Here is a 22,474-nt window from a genome sequence, read left to right on the forward strand (position 1 = left end):
GTTCACCATCTTAGTTTAGCGTGTTGTCGCTCTAACTTGCTAATGAGCACCGAACACAAAGTACTGCTTAGGATGATGATAATGTTTTGCAGATATTTAGTCACAAACCAAACTATTGGAGAGATTAACATTTTGATTGGATGATGGTGCCATAAGAAAAATGAATGGATCATCAAAATCTTTACAGTTTATCCCGAGTGGGTCATCTTATTAACACATTTCACTCAAAAACTACAAATGTCAAACTAACAAGGGCACTAGATGAAAAATCAGGGGATCACCAAAGTGAGGATTCATCCTCTGGGGACCATGAATGTCTAAACAGAATTTCATGGCAATGCATCAAATAGTTGCTGAGATATTTCAGTCTAGACCGAAGTGGTGGATCGATTGCCCGAACAACATTGCCATCCCTAGATTCCCACCACTAACATAAAAGAAACAGAAGCTATAAAGATAACAACCGTAGCAAAAAGGTTGTCAAACACTATCAAAGAGAGCATACAGGCAAAAGTGAAATAGCCTGAATGTTGACTTTTGTTCCTCTGTGCTGTAAATACACTCATAAGAATCAATTTTCCCCAAACTGAGTTTTTTTTGTTTGATCTTGCGGACTTGTTGGACACACAAATATGTGTACCTTTCAAACAGGTTCATGATCTCCTGCCGCATTGTGCACGTTCACTTTTTTGTGTATTTGTTTGTATTAATGGCTGACACATTATTATGTTTTCACAGCAGCTCTCTCTCTGATCTCTCCCTGATCAGTGCATACTCTAGGTATCTTGTCGGGAGCTTTGAACCACCGAACAGCAGGTTTTCGGTGTCCTGATGCAGTGCATGCTGCGTGCCTTGAGGTGTGTATGTTCATGAAATATAAAACAAAACCTGTGTGTTTGTGTGTGAGAGAGGGAAGGAGAGCGGTAGATAAGAGGAAGCTATAGGAGGAAGGAAGAGACCCAACACTTGTACTGTGCACTGCATCTGGCTATACACATACCTCCCCCATGCTTCAGTGAAAGTCTGATAGGGATCAGATTTCATAACAGCCTAATAACACCCTCCAAGGGGTCTCAACCTCACCTATTCTATCTCTGCAAGAGCTGCCATCATCTTTACCTCCGCAATTCAGCCTGTCAACAGCCGTCAACCCCTCAACAGGCCGATATTGATGATAAAACAGGAGGCAGGATCAGGGAGCGGGCGTGCATATGTTCACACATCAGTGTAAGGTTGGTACAAGAGTGGGCACTCGATCCAGCACCACCACCACCACCACCACTACCACCTCCACCAGGAGAAGAGCTCGTTGTGCACCTGGTAGTGGACTCGAACACGGCGGGGGAAAAGACAGATTTCCTGAAAGCGTGGAGAGGAATACAAAGAGGCAGCCGCACAGAAAGAAAAATGTATAATGATGCCCGTTGTCACAGCCTTGACTTTTGGACAGCTCCTCGCAGTGTGCTGCAGAGGAGATGGAGAATTGAAAGCCTTGTCATGCATCATAAATGTAATACCATATGGGAATCTAGCTCTCACACACGGAAGAGAATAGAAAATTTGCACGCCCCATAAAGAAGAATGTATTGCCTTTTATGAGGTAGCGAAGGACATATTGTGTGGCAGGCCTCATAAACATGCGCATGTTTCTCTTATGAGTTTTTCAGGGATTTGAGGGAAGGCTGTACAGAATGACAGAGGAGGATTAAGAGGCAGAGAGACACTATTTACATTGAAATGGCGGTACTGCTCGAGAAGGGAGAGGATGAGGAGAGGAAGTCGAAATGGAAATAGACGAGAATGAGATGATGTGATCTGGGATCTGAATGTGAATGCAAAGGAGGTTGAAGGTGCAGGCAAAAATAATCATGCATAGGATGTTTGTGCTGATGGATACAAGATCAGCATGCATACCATTTCGCTCACCCCTGCCCCAGAAGGGCTCTTCGGTGGCAATCTCATAGCTGCCTATTTTTTTTTTTTTTTTGTTCTCCTAATATTTGCCGCAGAAGAATCAAACAAAAAGTGGATTTTGCGGGCGTGGGGTTTTCATCTTGCCGTCTCTGGTGGGATTGTTAAAGCAGACCGTGTCTATAGATCTTTGGAGGTCACAGCATTCAGAAACCTCCATTTGTTGCCGCCATCATCCCCTTGGTAACAATAAAGGACAATCGGTGTGTGTGAATCAGCTTGTGCCAAGGATCTGGACCCCTGCGCCTCAGGGTGAAGACCCTATCATCATCTTTGCTTGCTGCACAGCTCTGCCAAGGGAGCAGCGAAGCTTAAGACATCATGCCCAGATTTGGCAGTACTTACTTTCGGTATATGTGTCTCTTTCTCTGTCCTCTCCCTGTGACTTAGCTGCATCTGCAGTGAGGCTGATCAATAGATCACACCAACAAGAGGTCTTGAGGCCAATTAGGCCAGGCAAGCTGGTGTCAGGCTGCGTGTCAATACTGAGGCTTGTCCACCCTTAGGAACAATGGATAAGGAACAAAAGCAGATAGATATTACTGAATGTGTGTGTGTGTGTGTGTGTGTGTGTGTGTGTGTGTGTGTGTGTGTGTGTGTGTGTGTGTGTGTGTGTGTGTGTGTGCTCTGCAGTTACTGATTTACATTAAATGAAGCCCATCCAAGAGAAGTTCTACCACATCTTAAGCTCTTGACCGCTCCCAGTTTTCAGAAAATGCCTCCTTCACTGTGGGGTCTGCTCCTACATACCAAATAGAGCAGAGAAGTGGGATGAGGGGCTGCAGATCAAATACCATTGTCTTGCTTTCATGCACAATACTTTAGCGCCCTCTGTTGGTGTGTTTGATTACAACACGATTAAAAAATATATATATAAAAATTGCATAGTTTGACTTGTTCACGTATCACAGTTTATGCAAATGATCCTTTCAGCCAGCTCCTGACAGAAAACAATCGCTACCCCCTAAACGTAACATATTACAATATTAGTTTAATTTCCCCTCGCCTTTAGCTAAATAAAAGGATATCACTCCAAGTCTGCCCAATTCTGAAATACAATGCATCTGTGTCTGGACCTATCTTGGAATAATCATGAAGGTGAATTCATTAAGTTAACTGCAAGGTTTATGTGGTGAAAGGGCGATGTGTGGTGAGGGTTCATAGAAGGGGAGATACATCCAATTAATTCAGTGTTGGTTAAGCAATAACTGAGAACCTCTCTTTCACTCACACTCTCACACACACACACACACACACATATGCACACCCACCCCCTCACGCTCTCTATGACAATCAAGTTAATTAAAATAGTTGAACAATCCAGTAGTCTGAGTAAAGGCAGAATAAGTCACACCCAGGCCGAGCACTTTAAATCTTAATCAGGCGTCCACTAATTAAACCTTCTTTCCATCGTTTCCTATAGTGAGGTGTGTGGTTGTATACAGTGTTGACACCAATGTGCTGCAGGTGCATGCATGTTTTCATACAGTTGAGATAGTTACAGTAATTATGTCATTCATTGTGTCATGCACATACAAGCCTCCAGCCCATGTTGACACATAAGACGCCATCACATAAGATGTGATGTGGCACATGGTGATACATTTGTTCGGACAAGAACATAACTTCTTGCCTATAACATTACGCTGCAAACACAGACTTTTGTATTCTATTCAGATAAAAAGTTGCCTCTCTAAACCAGATACATTTTTAATCCCACCTAAATCAAATTTAAAAAACAAAGTATTTGAAATCAAATCTTCCTGCCTCTTTAGCTAATGATTATGTTCCTGTGCACACAGAGCTCTGTTAGTATACATCTACTGTATGCTTACACCAATATATGCTTTAAGCAATAGGAGCCATAAATCAACATCTTTCTACAAAAGACAGGCTCAGTTTTGCACATTAAAAATGACCTGTGTGCATTGCTTGAAATGTACACATTGGGAATGTACAAAAAGCCACCTTGACATGATTTACTTAAATGTTTATTTGTAGTAGCTTGTGAAGGACTTGTGTTGAAAGGTATACTGCGACACCAGATGTTAACAGTAAGCTAATGCAACAACAACAAAAAATAAATAAATATGCCATGGGAAATTAGGCTTCGAGCTTGTTTGTCAAAGCTTGACTAACCAGTTATGTCATAACACATCCTGCTCGGGGCAAAGAAGGCTTTGGTGCTGCTGCTTTGGCATCTTAACTGCTATGCATGTCAGTTCAGGCCAGGAGGAGCAATCCAGCCATTCCAAACCTGAGGGACTCCAAACATGGATGATTCATGCAGACCCAAGGCTCCAGCATGAAAAGCACTCATTTGTTCCATTTTTCCATGGACTGAAAAAGTTGGACAGTGAATGCTAGAAGCCATCGCAAGAATGGGGATTTTTCCACCTCGTTATGCTTTCAGGAACTACCTACTTCCCTCAGATTCTATGAATAGAGAGAAGATTGGGAGCAGCAGGAGAAGTATGGTGTAACAGATTTGAAAGGGAGAATGGAAGAAATGTACAGCTCCATCTCTCAGAAATAATTTAATCTTGCATGCGACCTCACTTCCTGGATAGTGTCCGTCTTACAGGCGTTGCCTGTGGTTATCAGGTGCCTTTTTTCCCTTCTCTTATCAGTGTTGTAAAGTTTTACGGCATTGAAGTCCTGTGGGGTATACGGTTCACTAATCCTTAGCTGCCCGGTCCTTTCTGCCTTCTGGATACGTTAGAAGTGGCGATTCAAAGATGAGTCACAATAAAAGGTCAGGACTGACATCAACCAGGTAAGCTTGTTTCACCAGTAATGTCTTTCTACCACATCAGTCATTGTGCTGCTTCAAGCACAATAACAGCTTTATGGTTTACGACAATATAGTATTTTTTTGTTCACACTGATCAAAGTCCATCAGAGTCAATCATAAACCTTTTCAGCACTAAAAGTCCATCTGTAACTCTGTTTTCGTTTTGCCCTGTTAGACTGTCTATGAGTCCATTAAGCATTTGTGCAGGCAAGAACATAAAGAGGAAATATGTTGCCAGCAGGGAAAGGTATTCGGTTATGCAAGGTAATCATTGACACAGCAAAACTGTTGACATTTCCCTGCACATAAAAAAGAACAGCCTGCGCCCTGGGAAGGTGCATGCCCATGCATGAATGTCACGATATCATCTTAAAACAATTCACTTAAATGCCTGTCAATCAACAGAAAAAGAAAAAAAAAACCTGCAGGTTGTGAATTTGTGTTTTTGCCATGTAAGCACTCTCATGGACATTCACTTGTGGTGCTTTCCATTTAACTGCTGAGGTGTTCAGTACATAAACTAACTAATCTCTCAAGTTATACCGAGCGTACTCAATCAACACTGCGAGTGTCCAAGTCGGTGGGTTTTTGCATTGGAGCTCCCCTCGCTGGTGACTGGGAGCACCACTACTGCACCATTGTCTGCTCGGGCATGATGTACAGCGAGGACAGACCTGAAGCCACACTCACAAACAAAACCTCCACTGCCTGCACTGAGTTCCCTGCTGTTTCTCATTCTTCGCAGGTCAAAGGGATTTCCTGTGGAAGCTGCACATCAAACCACACAGACAAACATGGCTAAGACAAGCAATGGTAAGTTATCTGCGGGTAATGTCAGGAGTGTGATTCAGCATATTCCCCTCGTACTCAGAAGGGCTCCATTCTCACTTTCAGTTTCACTTTGTTACTGAATATTATCATGAACTGAGTGTAAATGCATATAATGTCTGAATCAGGGATGTGCGCATTGTGTCTCCAGCCTCTGTTACTTTGCCCGTCTGAATGAAATATTATTAACATTATTAAAATAATAAATATTATTATAATGCAGGGTCCCGTTTTCCCTCAAGCTGTTCTTTAATGTAATGTACTGTATATAATTTCAATATATAATTTCTGTAAATAATCCATCAACTTCAAGTGTTTTTGCTCACAGAAGAGCATCAAATAAATTAATCGGAATAAAAAATGTAATGTAAAATGAGTTATCCATTCCATTTTTTTTTTCAATATTCTTAATCTCTTTACAGATGATATTTATGCATATGCGCTGTCCAAGACCCTGACAAAAGTTTCATCACCTGCGACTGTAGGACTCTACTCCTCATGTCAGAATCGAATTAGCACGATCCTCGGACAAATGGCAGGTATGTACAAACACTCGGCCCCCCAGCATATCATCTCTTCTGTCTGCTGGAGGACGCTTGATTTAAATCAACCACTTAAAGCCCAGCGACGTTTCTGTTTTCAGAGTTCACGCTACAATGGTCACTGTGAATATGCCTGTGTGAAACAACAATGCGTTGACCGTAGAAGATGCACATACAAATGCTATGCTAGCACAATATCATTACCACATATTAAACATAATGTTGCACTGACTTAGCCACTGCAGTCAGAAAATCACTGCGCTACTTCTTGGCTTATGAATGAGCTGTGCACCACCTCAGAGCTGACTCATGATTGATTTAATCTGATAGATTGAAAAGTGGACGTTGTGGACTGTATTCTGAAGTACACATCTCACAATTTATATATTTCCCCCCACAACACATTTATACCATAAGGGATAAGGAGTTTCCGAGGCTGCACATACTACTGCGTCCAAACAATCCCCCTCAGTATCAACTGTAACGGTGCAAATGTAAGCAACTCTTACCACATCAAATTAAAATTTACGCCAATTGCCTGCAAAATTATAAGCATATCTTCGCCTCATGAACGACGGATGAGCAGGTACCACCTTGAACTTTACAAATAAGAAGCACATTTCTGAATAAGAAACACAAAAAAATAAATCACATATTAGGAGGCTTCAGAATTCCACAAATGAGAAGGCTACATAGTCGCCTTGCATTAGAAACGTGAAGATTCAAACCATTGTATGGACAAGTGACATTGAACAGACCGAATGGAGCATGTGCGGCTGCGGAATCGAATAGAAAAGATAAGTTTAAGGTTGTTGGTCTTTGTGTTACCCAGAGGATACTGAAGGGTTGTCGTGATGATTTATTTTTTTTACCTTGAAAGACAGTATTGCACCAGCTCGGCCAGGCTTGGTGTTCACATACGAAAGGTTATCCTCACATGTGGCCTACTCCAACCTGCTAAAGGATGTACATAAAATGTCAATATTATTAATGTTTTGTGTCTCCTCAGTGTACATGAAGCAGGAAGCTTTGAAGATTGAGCAGAATTCCGAAGGAAGTTACAAGCCTCGCTCAGTTACGCCTTCGTTTTGTGGCTTTCTAGCGCTCATTGGGCGAATGCTCTTCTACAGGCCCATTTGGACAAAGGAGAACCAGCAGCACCATAACATCCGGTTCATTGATGTACATTTTAGTGCCTGGCATTTTGCAGGCAGTGACCTGCTTTGGGCCGGTCTAGCCATACGGCTTTTTCAGGCCATGCAGATGAACTTTGGGAAATTACAGATTGTGCTCTTCCGTGTGACTCAACATGATGAAGAAGAGGAAGTCAAGGAGAAGGTTTGTGAATCTACAGAGTCTACAGCCATGCTAGTGGCTCTGTGTGTCTTTACTCAGCTGCAGGATATAAAACTATATCTATACTCTTCTTTTTCTTTACCTTCGGTAGAAAATTGTTACCAGTACAAAGTGATGACAGCAAGGTCTATTTCTGCAAAGTCACATCACAGTCATTCAATGTACTGGAATGGGAATTTAAGTCTCAGTGGCAGATACCAAAAAAGATATATTAGAAGATATGCAGAGATGGAAAGAGTACTATAATATGTCACGTAAATGCACTTTAAAGTAATTTTACTCAAGTGCAATTAAGTAATTGGATGAAAGTAAAAAAGTAGGTCAGGTAAAACGTAAATTTGTAATAGAAGGGACGTTGAAAGGAGGGTAAACAAAAATGTATATGATGATAAAACAGACCTACTAACACATTTAGGCTACAAAAGGTAACGTCAGCAATAGCCCTTCTGTCCAAAGCTACAAGACCATTATTTCTCATTTCTGTTAAGAGCACTTTGCAGCCTGAGTACACAGCTGATAACTTAATACAACCTGAACAGCGAACAAAACTCAGGCAATTACTCAAACAGGAGCGACAATAAATAAAAAGAGAAACCGCGGCGGGTGCAACAAGAAATATTAAGCAGCATGCTATGTTATGCTAAATTAAATAGCCTACCACTTCTTAACAGCAGAATAAAACATCACCAAGGCAGATAACACAATAAATCGCGGATGCGGCCACAAAGACTAATAGCCCATTAAAGCAAAGACAAGAGCCACACAGTTTGTTTGCACAAGAGTGTGTTGTTGTAGGTTACTCACCTGTCTGAACGCGAGTCTTGCGCACCTGTCATTACTCCACACTCTCTGCTCCATAACCAGTCCACTCATCCGCTATGTCCCAGTATAACCAGTCCACTCATCCGCTATGTCCCAGTATAACCAGTCCACTCATCCGCTATGTCCCAGTATAACCAGTCCACTCATCCGCTATGTCCCAGTATAACCAGTCCACTCATCCGCTATGTCCCAGTATAACCAGTCCACTCATCCGCTATGTCCCAGTATAACCAGTCCACGCCTCTCCGTCCCACTGCGCTCCTCAAAGTTTTCAAACATTTCGAGCTATATGAGCGCTCTGTAGTCACTGTGACAGAGATTATTGTTAAAACAGCAGAAAGTCCTCAAACACCTCACATAAGGTAAACGTTCCGCAGTGAACGTCACTGCAGGATAATTCACAGATTTAGCGTGTTGCCCACACCCATAATGCACCTGTTCACGCAAAACGTTGTTTTTTTTACCTGTGCTAAGTCACAATGATGTAGCAAAGTACAAAGTAAAATCAAATTACTTCTACAAAAAAAAATAGAATTAAAGTACAAGCACACAAAAATACTTTGTTACAGTCACGAAAGTAACTATGATTAGTCACATCCATCCCTCAAGATATGTAGTGAAGAAAATAAAAATTTGTTCTGGTGATGGCGCTAGATGAAAAGGTAGGAGTTCACCAAAGTTATGACAATTTATCCCGAGTGGATCATGTAAGTTGAGGCGATATTTCACTCAAAACGAAAATGTAAACCTCAAGGTGGCATTGGATGAAAAGTCAGGAGGTATGACACGAATGTCTGTACAAGACCTTGTGGCAATCCATTAATTAGATGTGTCCAGATCGATAGTGATGAATTCGACCTGCTGATGACGCTCGATGAAAAGTCAGGGGATCACCAAAGTCATTAGGATTCATCGCTATCTAATAGTGTTCAAATATTTAATTCCGGACCAAAGTGGGGAACAAACTGATGACTGACATCTCCGTGTCGCAAAAAACACTTCAGTGAAATCTAATATGCCTCGTATTTGTTCTGATTTGTTTTGAATTCAGAGAGTGGAGGAGAGTCCAAACCATTGGAGGTCCAAGAAGGTTTGCTGCTGCCCTCTGTGGTTTCTCTGCCTGTCCATTCTTGTGGTACCACCTATCATCCTGGTACTCCTGTTGACTTTTGGCCTTCCCAAGCCTGAGGTGAAACCAGGCGCGGCCGTGAATGGAACAACCACCCAGGTGGCTGTGCTTGAGGGCCTGGTCATTGCTGCTCTAGGAGTCCCTGCAGCAGGCGCATTGAGGTTTGTCTTTTCCATGGGTAAGAACCTCATCTTTAGCCAGGATCTGAACATCAAGAAGGGGATGGACAATGAGCGCATCAGCATCCAGCTGGGCTTCATGAACGAAGTGAGGAAGGAGATGTGGTTTCTGTCTCAATTCATCCAGTTTATGGAGGTGTTTGAGAGAAGGAGGATCCGTGTGTTACTGAAGATCACCAATCTGGACCGCTGCTCCCCCAGGAAAATTGTCGCAGTTCTGGATGCGATCAACATCCTGCTTTCAAATGAGGAGAGTCCTTATATTTCCATCCTGGCCGTCAACCCAGATGTTCTTGTGGAGAAAGTGAACTTTGCGGATGGCTGCTTCAGCAAAGAAGACAGAGCTTATGCGATGTTGAACCGCATCGTGACGCTAGCCTTCACTGTCCCACCACTGTGCGATGATTCAAAGCGCAATTTATTTGACAGCCTCGCTAGCAATTCGAAAAAACCTGAGCGAGAAAAAAGTAGAACTGGGAGCTTCAAAGAGACCTGTTCCTCAGTGGAGATTGTATTTGACACAAAAGAATCATATCCACTGGTGGACATAAATCCAGCTGCACTGGATGTAAACGAGGAGGAAGTAGAGAAGTTGGTCATGAGCATCCTGACCAGCAATGAAAGGAATCTGAACAAGTACATGTTAGAGGATGCCATGTCTATGAGGAGGGAGATCAACTCCATTCGACTGACTGTGATAATTATGAAGGCCTTGAAGAGGGACCTTCCTCGACCAGAATACATCGCAGCATGGGTGGCCTTGGCTAATCAGTGGCCCTGCCGCCTCAGCTGGATCATCCAGTGTGTGGAAGACGCTCAGCAGAGAGCAGTTATTGATCGTAACAATGAGGCCAACACTGTTGATTCAAAGACCTTGTGGGAAGTCTTCAGTGAGTCCAGGGCTGAGCTGTATGTGATGAGTGCACAGATTGAGGACCTCCTCGAGCAGGATGGAGATCCTGAGATGTTTGAAAGATTTCTCAAGATGGATTTCCGATTCACGGTAAAGGACTTGAAAACATTTGAAGAGGCGACGGTGAACCTGGATCGTTCAATTAGGAAGGAGCTGGCTCACCTCAGAGGGACCTCCAGGCTGAAAGATTGTAGTTTGATGAGGAACCTTGCCCCTCTACCAATCACAACTATCATCAACATGGATAAAGAGGATGTGTGTGAAGAGGTAAGAACCTTCTTAAAATATAATTTTTCAGATTTTAGTCCCGGTTGATTTGGCGGTGACAGCAAGTGCGGCGTAAACACTTGAGAAGCTACGTTATCTATGTTATGTTGCCAAAAATAACAATTGTTTTAATGAAGATGTCAGCCAATAGCTGGCCTTTTTCCATCATGAATATGTTTTGTAGAAGCCTTTCTGAAGAATTATCGCTGTCGGTGCTTACCTTTGTGACAAACACATTGCAAGTACACATTGCAAGCATCCCCGTGTGTCACCAGTTGAATGCTTTTAATGTGAAGCAGCAGAAGTGTTCGGTTTGTATTACCAGTACCTAAGTACAGCTGCAGATGCAGAGTTAGGTGAGTAAGCAGTCAACAGTGAGGCTGTAATCAACAAGATAAAATAACAAACGCTGAATTACATGTCGCATCATTTCCTGTCAATCCCTTGTGCATGGAGAGGGCAGTTTTAATCAAACACTGGAATGGCGGACCCTGCCACTTACAATAAAACCTATAGAGAGGTATATACTGAATGTAAATACATATAATGGCTTTTTTTTTTTAAAGCTGACCGTAAATAGTATCCCAAACACAGACACACACAACAAAGCAGTATTTATTGAAATTAATGTGTTTATTCACCTCACACGATGATGCAAATCAAAACTTTGTATGGACTCTTGCAAATGTAACAGAAAAGATCAATTCAATCATATCAGGGAGGATTAGCAACTAAATCATATCACTGCTCAGTGTTGATAATGCTTACATTTTCTTATTTTTTTCAGTTGGAAAGAATGAAATTTCCCAGCAAGTATAATGATATTGTGAGAAGCGAAGACCTCAACGGCTCGGCACTGGTCTTTTGTGAGGCAGATGACCTTAAAAACATCCTAGATATGACCTTAGGCGAATGGGCAACTTTTAGACTGCACTTCCTGGGTTTACCAGCACATCTCCGACCACAATACAAGAACATGCCACCGTCACCTTCTCATTCTCAGAACCAGCTGTCGGGATTTCGCCTCCATGTTCCCCATCAGTAGTCGTCTACTCTACTGTTAACAGCATGTAAGAATGTAATCCATTTCAAGTGTGATATCTCTGCATGGTTTATCAGCAACATTTATCAACAATCTTTACAGTAACAATACAGAAACTTGTAAGTGTGAATTAATTACATTTGCTTTGTTTTGCGACAGGAGCTTTTGATAAACTCTTGATTCTGCTGAGAAAAATGTGTAATCTCGTGTAACTATGTCAAATAATTATCAAATGCATGTTGGTTAACTTATGGGGGACAAGCAATGATAGCTGTACTGTTACGTAAATATCAACCTCTGTTGACCTGATTGTACATCTGTGTTTTTCATGGATCACATTCTCCTATAATAGGTATTTTTCGACTTGTCACAATCGGAAAAGCACATTTCTGGCTGAATGTCATTCCCTGCTTCAGTTTCAGAGTTCTGGTATTGTGCATGTTGGCTCACTGTCACACGGTAATGGCTTCACTGTGACACTTTGATGAAATTGAGCCATTGTTTATGTTACTAACAACACCTGTGCTTTTCCGGCTATGACAAGTCAGAACGTCTGCTGTGAAAAATAACTATTATGCATCATTGTTGCCGTTCTTTTTTCTGTCAGTGTGTTGTGGAAGGTGGCAAACAGAAAAGGACCCCAACGACAAAAAGCTGCGAAAGATGTTACCCAAACAAAACACACAGAACTATTGTTTTAAAATGATTGTTATGACTATTAAAATATATAATTACAGATCACATGACCTCTTTGTTGGAAAATAAGAAGCTCAAGAGGCTCTATTTTTAGACTTTCTTTCTTCCTTTGCCTCTCACACAAAAGTGGGATATGAACTTGAAGTTTGTTTCTTAAATTGGGGGGTGTTTCATCAACGACTCAGGCTTTAGTTTAATGGGAGCGTTAACAGGAGGCTCCTTCGTGCACAAAATTGAAATTTGATTGTATGTTTTACACATTCCTTTTGTTGTTTTTCCATGTTTGTACTGTAACTTAATTCTGGAATTACTGAATGTTTATAATGTGATGTGCCTTCGTCATACATCATGAATGCATGCTACAGGTTTCACGACCTTTCAATAAAGTCAAAGGATATTTACTGCAAATTCCCGTGTAGTTGGTGTTTCATAGAGTGTAATTCACTTGATCAAATGTAAATTCTGACAAATGAAATGCATATGCAAGTGTCCCAAAAAATAAGGAAAACACTCATCCAAGCAAATATATTTATTATTGTGTAGCACAACACATTTTTTTCTAAATAAATTTGCCTGTTTACAAACAGCCCGAGCAATGTGCTGACTCATTAATGATATATTTTTACATCAAAGTGTTCGTATATTAAATAATCAGCTGAAAGTTCATCTGTATTCCTTTGAACTACTTCCCTCAGAAAGCTGCAAACATTACTTTGTCTAAAAATATGAGGCTGACAATCCCAAGGCATTTACTGTACAGGCAATAACATTTCACTGCCACATATACTGAAATCTAGCCAGTACTATACAGTAAGCATATTTTGTGGTGGTGTTTCTAATCATATTAGCACCCTCTGATATATTTTCTCCCAACTCACTGTGAATTTTTCCTCACATTGGACAAATCATCAGTCATGGAGTAATTATCTGAATAAGATATTTAACTGCTGAGCCAGGCTGATAGAGTAGTGACAAGAGGCACAAGTTCATCGCAATTTTACATTTATTATATTAACCCCTAACCAGTGGATTCATTAACACTTAAAGGTTTGCATATGAGCCCTGCTCCAGGTAATGGCTCATTGCTAAGGTCTTCTTGCAACATGTAATTTATTTTTTCATGTCAGCAAGAGTAGAAACTGTTACAATATCCTGAAGAGCATAGTGGTTACTTTGTAAATATTCATACTGAGGTATAAAAGCTCAAACGGTGAAAAGGCTGGAATTCTGCTTTCAGTCTATAATTTGTCTAATTGAGATGCATATAATAAGGCATAACTGCATGTCTCATTTTAAGCATTATTTGCATTTCAAGACACATAGTTCATAGATTCAACAATCTTCAAATAAAAAAAAATAAAATGTAGACAGTTATTGTCAATCATGCTCATGGTAAAGTTATAATAAACTGGGACACCAAACCTCTTCTATGATTAAAAAATAAAAACTTATCTGGCCAATTCAGGAATGTTAAAAAAAATAAAAAATAAAAATTTACTTTTGCTAACAGGCACCTTTATGACAACTCCACAGTGATATAGATGTATAGTTTCAATGGATCCCAGATTGAAATGAATAATATTGATGTCCTGGTACAACTCTGGGTCCTTGTGTTGGTATGCAGCAGTTCATAGCAGACAGCGGGAACACTTCCAGGTTTGTTTGGCTGTAAAGCAGCTCACTTGCGTCCCAAGGACTCAGCCAGCTTCTTCAGCCTTTTCTTGAGCTCCAGAGGAAACTTTTCATAGCACTTTTTACAAACAGGCTTCATGTCAAACTCAACAAACTTGTTCCTGAAAAGAAGGAAAGAAAGAAAGATTCTGTCAAAACTTAATCTACCTGCATTATTCTGTATCTAAATAGTATCAACACTGCAGGTTAAAATGTGTCTGAAGTCACAATCTCCTAACTTTAAATTGGGTTAGCATGAGGGCCATGCTTTTAGGAGGTAACACCACATCTTCTGACATGGAATCATGGAAACCTTTGAAATGATCATCCAGCTTTGTCCTTTAGTGAAACATTAGTCATCTCATTCAAAGCAAAACAAGAAAGTTTGAGGAAAGCTTAAGTTTCTCATAAATAGAGCTGAGACTGTTAGTGGATGAAGTGCTTTTAGTTAATTGACAGATTAATTGTTTGAGTCGATATTTTCAAGCAAAAAATTGGTGGCGCACTGCTAATATAGAAAATACATGCAAATAGCAAAAAAACACACGCAAATGGATAAATCAACTTCACCAATTTGAAAGAATATGCACATAATTGGGTTTCAGACAGTCGATTGAACAAAACAAGACATTTAAAGACTTCACCTTGGACTTTTTCTATTTTGACATTTTATAGACCTAACAATTAATCCATTAATTGAGCAGATTACGGTTAGTTGAATCCCTACTCATTAGAATCAATTGAGTCAAACTTTGATATGAATGTATACTTCAGAGGTTTCGCACAAATTCCATTAACGCATAACAGTTGCAGGGTGTCGGTTTATACCTTACAAATTAAAGACAAATAATGACATCATGCCATACTGTCACAAACATGGAACACCACAGAAAAAGAGGAAGGCAGAGACGGCACCAACCAAGGATGGAGTGGTGAGTTGTCAAGATTAATAACTCTACAGACACACAGCAGGATTTTTCTTGCGGTCTTTGGCATCGCGCTCACGTCGAGCCAGGCGACGTTTCAGCTCCTCTGGCATGCGCTCATAGCAGTGCTTGCACACCGGCTTCAGGTCAATTTCAACAAACTTATCTCTGAGTAACCACAGAAGTGAAGTGAAGCATGTAAGAGGAGAATTTGGAGAGAAAAGAGCCAAAGAGGGAAGAGTTGTAGCAGGAAAGTGAAAGAAGTGTTAACACTGACACTAAAGTACGTGTTAAGTAAGAGCGTTCAACAGAATTGCGAGGAAATATCAGTATTGTACACAATTAGTTAGTAAAAAGAAGCCATTAATGAGAGCTTTTATTGAGCAACATCACTTACTTGAGAGTGAGTTTTGTGTTGCAGGTGGAGCATGAGAAACAACTGACACACCAGGCCTTGTTGAGAGCAGACACCACTGAGGGGGTCACGGGAGAAAAAGAAGGGAAATAATCGTCAACATTCAACTGTTGTCTGTTCGAGCAACATCTTAAGTAAATTACATTCAAACACAGCCCTGAAGATGAGATATCATATTGATACTCACCATCGCCTTCAATCACACGGTTGCAGTGATAGCACACATCGCCAAAGAGCTGTAAAAATATATATATATATTTTTTAACAAGTAAGCATTGCTAATATTGTGTCTGTCATGTCCTCCAAAGCCACTGTTTTACCTGGCTCTCCTGCTTCTTACCTGGTTATAATGAGTCTCACAGTAGGCCAACCCCTTCCTCTCATAATGCCGGTGACCGAGGAAAGGCTTCTCACACTTGGCGCACACAAAATGCTGTAAACAAAAACAAATGTTGTTGAGGGAGTGAAGGGGGGGGGGGGAGACTTCTAATGTAGGCATGTGAAACTGACTAGAGGAGCAGTTGCCAACACAACATGAATAATACATGAGCATTATATGAATATGTTTACTTAGTTAGGAATGTTTTCAAAAGTTACAGACTTGACCTGTGGTGAAATATTCGTTGTTTTTGTTTTGTTTTGTTAATCACATTCAGCCCACCAGTGTGGTGTCCCACAGTGTTGTTAAAATAGCTCCTCTTTTCTGATGACTGCGCGATAAAAGTTCCTGAAGTGGTTAGATACTCAATTAATTTCAGCAAATGACTGTATTTAGCATTAAATTGACTACTATACACTGCTGATAGTCTGGAGCTTTTATGACCAGTATAAACTTCAGCAGCCTCCAGACAGAACACACAACTTGATCTGCTGCGCTCTGCCTCAGGAGAAACAATCTTTTTACTGCCTCGAATTAGCTCATTAACATAGTTTTGGTACTGAAGTTGTTTATTCAATTAATTAAAATGTTCCTGTACATAAGTAACTCAATTTGAAATTCATGAAAGCATTCTATTCTGCTTCAGTTGAAAGGTTACATACAATATCACCTACATCAAGTTAGCAACTCAATAAAAAAATGATGTCCATATCAGTTACACTTGCCTCTCCTCATTTCTCTCCACGCAGATACCAACTCATGAACACGGTAAACATGGTCACAATTCCTAAAGTGCCTATACTGCCTATATACCGTATCCAGTGTATCATAAGTCGTCTCCTTCTTTTGGACAAACCTCCACATGCCACTGCTTGCCCATGGCATTGACAACACGGCCCTCGATGGGTCTCCTACAGGCGCCACAGATCGGTACGCCCATCTTATCATGGCAGGGCAAACAGAAGAGCTCTCCCTTCAGCTCCCTGGCTTCAGCCGTCAATTCCTTCCTGTGGGCACAGAAACATTAAAACACATCAGACGATCTTTTTCTCGTGATGTCTTGGATACATTCTCATGCGTGTACTGCTTTCTGTGCTTAACAGTGAGGCGGAGAGGTAAGACTCACCCACAATTGTTGCAGTTGAAGTGGTCTGGGTGATAGGGGTCGTTCTTAAAGATCAGCGGTTGCTCTTCAATGATGGCATGGCACTTCTGGCAGATATACTTGCCCAGGCCACGAGCTTTCTCGCGGTTATGGCAAGGGCGACACAGGTGCCTGAGGACAACCAAATTTAGCGGTGTCAAGAAAGTGCAATAAGCATAACGTAACGTTTTGACATACTCTGTCACAGCTGCTCAAAATTCCAGTATTTGTTAGAACGCAAACGCGAGAGAGTCAGCAGCTTGACACGTGTGTAACCACCGGTTTTACAGGCTGTCACAGGGTCTCCGTATTAAGCCTGTAATAAGACGGGATACTCACCTGCCAGCATTTTTGACAAACCCCACGTCTGCAAGCACAGCCTGGCAAATGTCACAGCAGAAGCAGTCGGGGTGCCAACTATTGTTCATGGCCTTAATGACACGACCAATGATGAACTCCCCTGAGGGAAAGCCATAAGTAAGAGATCAGTTTGAGGCAAGTCGAAGTCCTTTTCAATATGTGTTGGGACTGGATGCCATCAGTATATCATACACAAAATACATATTCAAACATCATAGTTCCTAATGAGCACACCCCTATGGAGTCCTGGTGTTACTTCAATGCACTATAGTGCTTCCTATAGTGTTCTCAAAGTGACACTTTGATGTTGAATGCATTTTAATCTTATCCATTACATTTAATTAAGAGCATGTCTGTGTCTCCCTGGGCACAGTCAAGCAGTATTAAGATTAAGCTTACGTAGCACTAAAATGCATCTTGGGTGATCTAAACACACGTGGGAAGTTCGAAATAAAAAGTTGAACAAAAGTATGAATATATTTAAAGAGCAGTGAGGACACACTGGATATGGAGGTCAGGGACGCTTACATGCAAATGTACCACGGTGCAGTGGTTCCCAAACTGTGTGTGGAGATGTGGTGAAGGCCTGATGCTTTGCTACTTGCTGTGGAGCCGTTTGTGAAAAGGTTTGTCAAATAAACGTCGAGTAGACAACGATCCAAAAGCAGAAGGGAGACCCAACAGAAAGGATTTGTGACGTGAACACTGACGGTATTAAATTAAAAGCTTAATCAAGATGTTTTAATGTGCTTGTGTCACGGCAAACCTTCGACACATATAAATATAGATATTTCTCAATTCTAAGATTCTGCTTCGATGCAGTGACAGAACATTATCGGGAGTTTGGTTGTATTTCAGGTCAGTGTGAATCTTTGCTGTGTCATTTACTGTCACGCTTGTATCTCTCCTTTGATCTCTGTGTTTCACCAAGGCTAAACTTACACACGCCGTTTGTTTCAACAATGTTGAGATGAAAAAACATGCATACAGGTTGAAATGAAATTGTGTTGAGCAGGTATTGAAAAGATGCAACATCTAATATTACACTGTTGTAGTCTGATTTGTTTTTAAACACTGTCTGAATAAAGTCCAGCTTTATCTGACTGCTTGTATTAATTGATGAAAAAGCAGCCATGCGCAGTAAAATAGAAAATTGAGGATGCTACACATTGAGATGCATCGAGACTCGTTGATTCAAAGATGCTCTTACATAAACCAACGCAAAACAACTGCAAGGAATGGGTTTCAAGTTCAACCCCACACAAGGTTCCAAAAATCCAAAACAACTCCTTCAAATAGGTTGTGAACAGAGAAGCAAAGTCTAATCTCAAATAATCACTTGAGGGCCACCCGAGATGCATTCTGGTACCGGGTATATCTCAAATAGATCTAGACATGGTCCGAAAATATTCAAATACAAAATACTTTAACATTTACACAAAGTGTAGTCTAGTCTTTCTGGGGTTCACAAAACCCCACAATTACTAGCTCTGGACCGGCCTGAAATGAGTAAAGGCCCTATAACACTCACCACACTGGTGACAGCAAGGGGCAAAGAGCATCTGGAAGTCATGTTCACAATATTTTCTCCCTTCAAACTGTGAAGAGAAAGAGGATTGAGATTATTTCACTCAAGAGAAACATTCGCTCCATAAAAAGGAGTACTGGACAAATCACCAGCACACGTGCAGCACATAAAGTATACAGCTCATCAAAGTATTGATTTGTGAAACGGTTTACAGCGCCTATTGGAGTGCACTACCTCATAAAAGAGTCCCTCTGGGAACTGCTGGAAACACTGGGCACACACAAAGCAGTGCTCATGGTACAGCTCCCCATTGCTGTTGACAATCTTCTCGGTCGCGGCAAAGCCACTCTTACATCGCTCACAGGCTGCACTGGCCAGGGCATTAGCAATGCTGTTTGCACGAGACAAGAAAATACACATTAGTACATTACTACCTCCATGAAATGTTAGGCTGGCAATTGGGATGCAAGGCCGGACCAATGTTTATCATTTCACACATAACTCCTACATTAACTGCTGTGTTTGTTTTTAGCAGCTGTCACCATGGAGAGTGGGAAAATAATATGTGAATCAGTTTGGTCACTCACTAACACGGTTACTCACTCCACAGCCATCTCCTAATTTGGTAAAGGAACAGAGGTAGTGAATGCTAGCTGAATGACGATGTGCAGCCTTGCCTCTGCTCCAACACACACACACACACACACACACACACACAAATTGACAAATAATACCCAGACACATACAGTTCAATGCTGTTCCTCAACTTTCTGTCAGTAGGTCAGTAAAGTGTAAGGCCAATGCTGGACTGAAGCTGCGTGTTAAACACAAATATGTTGTATTAAGTTGCAAACTAAAACAATGGTAGCTAACATTACTCCAACCACGCGTAATGTAATGTTGGTTCAGCACGTTGGCCAGTAGTGGTATTCCATGCACTGGTTGCTGTCTTTAAAAGACTTCAAATCAATCAATGCTCATAACCTCAGTGATTAGAGTTACAGGGCGGTGAGTGCTAATAATTCGCATCATGTTGAGAGTTAAAAAAAACAACAGCTAACTAGCATGTAAATTGTATAGTTAGCTCTAATGTGGGGAAGAACACTACATGACGTAATTTAACTAACAATAGCTATAACATATAACAGGGAGGAAGCCTTTAAACTGTTAGCGTGGACTAAATTATGAATTGATCATTCACATTGTTGCTGGTGCCTTAAGTAGGGTGTATCAATTGTAGCTAACTTTGCCCCAATGGTAAGCGAATGTGACGTTAGCTTTAGCTTGCTGGCTGAAGTTAGCGGTTGTGAATGTTTGCTGCTAACCGCTAACGTTAGCTACAGAAGCTAATGAAAATAATCTTACCTGCCCGTCATTCCAGCCACCCCAAGCATCCCCTCTTAGCACGACACTTTCTAGAAATGTAGCTAATGAACTGACATGTATTGGTGTGCTAGTTCGCTTTCGCTGTGTTGCCAAAGTTTTCAGGGAAAAGGAGACTCGTCCTGCACCGTGTAGTCCCCTCCCAGTACACCCGTACCGTGCCCGAGTTGGCAGCGGCTTCAGGCCACCCCCTTCGGGAGGGTCTCTGGAAGTTTAACATCATTAGCTTTCTGCATCAAACTGCCCTTGACCTCATCGTACTGAATTATAGGCGTAACAACGGCCCTGTGCGAGGATCTGATGTATGGACAGAGCTGTTACGGTGCTGGTTGACAGCTGAAGCAACACACAAATATAGAATACACACATACAGAAACTATTGAATGCATATTTTGGCAAACACTGAAGACAAGAATGTTCCTGCGAGTGTTTCTGTACATACAAAGCTGTAATATCTGGACAGAGTAGTTTATGAAGCTCTATTCATAAAACTGTGTTTGGAATAATAGAGAAATAATGTGGATTTGAGTGAAACCAGCCATCTGAGTTCATCAGCTCTTAGTCCACACCTGAAGTGCTACCAACACGTGAATTATCACTTAAATCCCAAGACTTGAAAACATAATTATTTGTGGGTGGAGCAGCACATGTTTACTGTCGTTTATATGCCTTCTTGGAAAGCCCTCTGTTTGGAGGTAAGTGCAGTATAAATAAAATGTACCTTGTATTGTATTCCACGCTATTCCCTTTCTCTATAATGATACAATTTTCTCACAGGGAGGTTTGAAGCTTGATATACAAGCTTGATATAAAGATAAAATGAGTTGACTCACAGTTAATCCTGTGTGTATTTTTCTACTTCGTAACAATATTATGTTTTGCCTATACGTCTCTGTAAACACATGTTTTTCTACAGTAGACACAGGATATTTTGCAGTGTTTGATTAATAAAACGTTGTTTGTGGCCCATTGAGGACAAAGGATAAGAGCTCTGCAGGAGGAACACAAAGGAGTTATGAATGGCTGCAAGAGCATTATTATTATTATTAAGAACAGAATCTTGAGAAAAACATTGTATTTACGCTATTTTTGTTGGACAAAATTATACTTTGACAATAATTCAAACAAACATATGAAAAATATTTAATTTCCAAGTCTTTATAGATTTGAAATTCTAGCGGGCCGTTGCTCGCACAATGAAACCATTTGAAGGCAAATAATCAAACGATGAGCCAACTTCACCACATCTGATAGAATTCATTAAGGTCTACTGTGGACCACAATACTGTGAGGGTGTTTGAACATAATTCATTTTGAATGACTAATTTGATGTTTTCCACTCCCCCGAATAGTTTGTGACTGTTTTACTAAGAGTTAAAAAACACAAAATTGTGTGGACCATGCTGGCACAGACAGATCAAACTCAGCTCAGCTCTCTTCAGACCTGTATCGTCTTCAAACAAGATAGCTGTGCAACACAAGCCCAACAAAAAAAAGAATGCTACAAGCTCATTAAACAACAATGTTTTTTGTAGTTCAGATGGAATATGGATTCAAACAGGCATTTGTAATGTGGCTATGAACTCAACTCAAATATTACAAGTCTTTGGGGAAAGTACAAGAGGTTACCTTCCAATAAATCTTCTCAGTAATGTTAAGCTAAAACAAGAAATTGTCACCGAAAGCTGCAGCCCTTACTTGGCCTGTGATATTAAAATGAGTGTCTATAAGAACTGAATACAAATGCAGTTCATTTTAACCAGCAGATGGCATGACTTTATAATTTCATAACAAAATGTAATGTGCGTCAGCAAAGGATAAAGTCCTTGCTGACATTCAGACAGAAAACATCAAATTAAGACATGATGGGTCCCCATCTGCAGAAGTATTAATGTGAAGTGACTTTGTTGTAATTAACATTTACAAACAAAATACACAATAAAAGGTTTAACATCAACCCTGTACAATCAATCCATTTTAACTGATCATAATGATTTACATAGTCAACCTTGATGAATCAACCTTACGACATCTAGCAACTATTATTCGTTCACTCTAATGCAACAAAACAATTGTGAGACTTAAATATTTCATTCTTACACATTCAGGCAAACATTCAGTCTCATCAA

The 22,474-nt window shown here is 40.8% G+C and overlaps 2 protein-coding genes across 4 annotated transcripts; one reads left to right on the top strand and one right to left on the bottom strand.

Moving 5' to 3' along the window:
- The first annotated feature begins 5,344 nt into the window (after positions 1-5,344).
- nkpd1 (NTPase, KAP family P-loop domain containing 1) lies at positions 5,345-13,126 on the top strand. The gene is made up of 5 exons (XM_076077801.1): positions 5,345-5,578; positions 6,016-6,132; positions 7,145-7,473; positions 9,365-10,801; positions 11,589-13,126. The coding sequence occupies exons 1-5, from the start codon at positions 5,560-5,562 to the stop codon at positions 11,844-11,846; spliced, it is 2,160 nt and encodes a 719-aa protein (XP_075933916.1). The 5' UTR covers positions 5,345-5,559; the 3' UTR covers positions 11,847-13,126.
- lims1 (LIM and senescent cell antigen-like domains 1) lies at positions 13,054-20,535 on the bottom strand. Of its 3 annotated transcripts, none has more exons than XM_076077802.1 (10): positions 20,328-20,531; positions 19,197-19,353; positions 18,966-19,032; positions 17,414-17,534; positions 17,057-17,206; positions 16,787-16,937; positions 15,892-15,984; positions 15,739-15,787; positions 15,534-15,609; positions 13,054-14,332 (listed from the first exon to the last, which is right to left on the bottom strand). In XM_076077802.1, exons 1-10 carry the CDS (start codon positions 20,354-20,356, stop codon positions 14,218-14,220), a joined length of 1,008 nt encoding a protein of 335 aa, XP_075933917.1. In that variant the 5' UTR covers positions 20,357-20,531; the 3' UTR covers positions 13,054-14,217. The 3 variants fall into 3 exon arrangements, with proteins under 3 accessions (XP_075933917.1, XP_075933918.1, XP_075933919.1); XM_076077803.1 differs by having other exon boundaries at positions 17,414-17,505; positions 20,403-20,527; XM_076077804.1 differs by lacking the exon at positions 13,054-14,332 and adding an exon at positions 14,339-15,304 and having other exon boundaries at positions 20,328-20,535.
- Positions 20,536-22,474: the final 1,939 nt, after the last annotated feature.

This window comes from Anarhichas minor, unplaced genomic scaffold (genome assembly GCF_050575085.1).
Source record: "Anarhichas minor isolate MPS153535 unplaced genomic scaffold, ASM5057508v1 ptg000062l, whole genome shotgun sequence".
Lineage (NCBI taxonomy): Eukaryota > Metazoa > Chordata > Actinopteri > Perciformes > Anarhichadidae > Anarhichas > Anarhichas minor.

Bases quoted from the DNA above. Each gene is read 5' to 3' on its own strand.
- nkpd1 (XM_076077801.1), top strand. The intron at 6,133-7,144 runs GTATGTACAAAC...GTGTCTCCTCAG, and splicing joins GATCCTCGGACAAATGGCAG to TGTACATGAAGCAGGAAGCT. The intron at 10,802-11,588 runs GTAAGAACCTTC...TATTTTTTTCAG, and splicing joins AAGAGGATGTGTGTGAAGAG to TTGGAAAGAATGAAATTTCC.
- lims1 (XM_076077804.1), bottom strand. From the start codon at position 20,356: ATGCTTGGGGTGGCTGGAATGACGGGCAG. The intron at 15,610-15,738 runs GTGAGTATCAAT...TGACCCCCTCAG, and splicing joins CCGTGTGATTGAAGGCGATG to TGGTGTCTGCTCTCAACAAG. The intron at 15,305-15,533 runs GTAAGTGATGTT...GTGGTTACTCAG, and splicing joins AACACAAAACTCACTCTCAA to AGATAAGTTTGTTGAAATTG.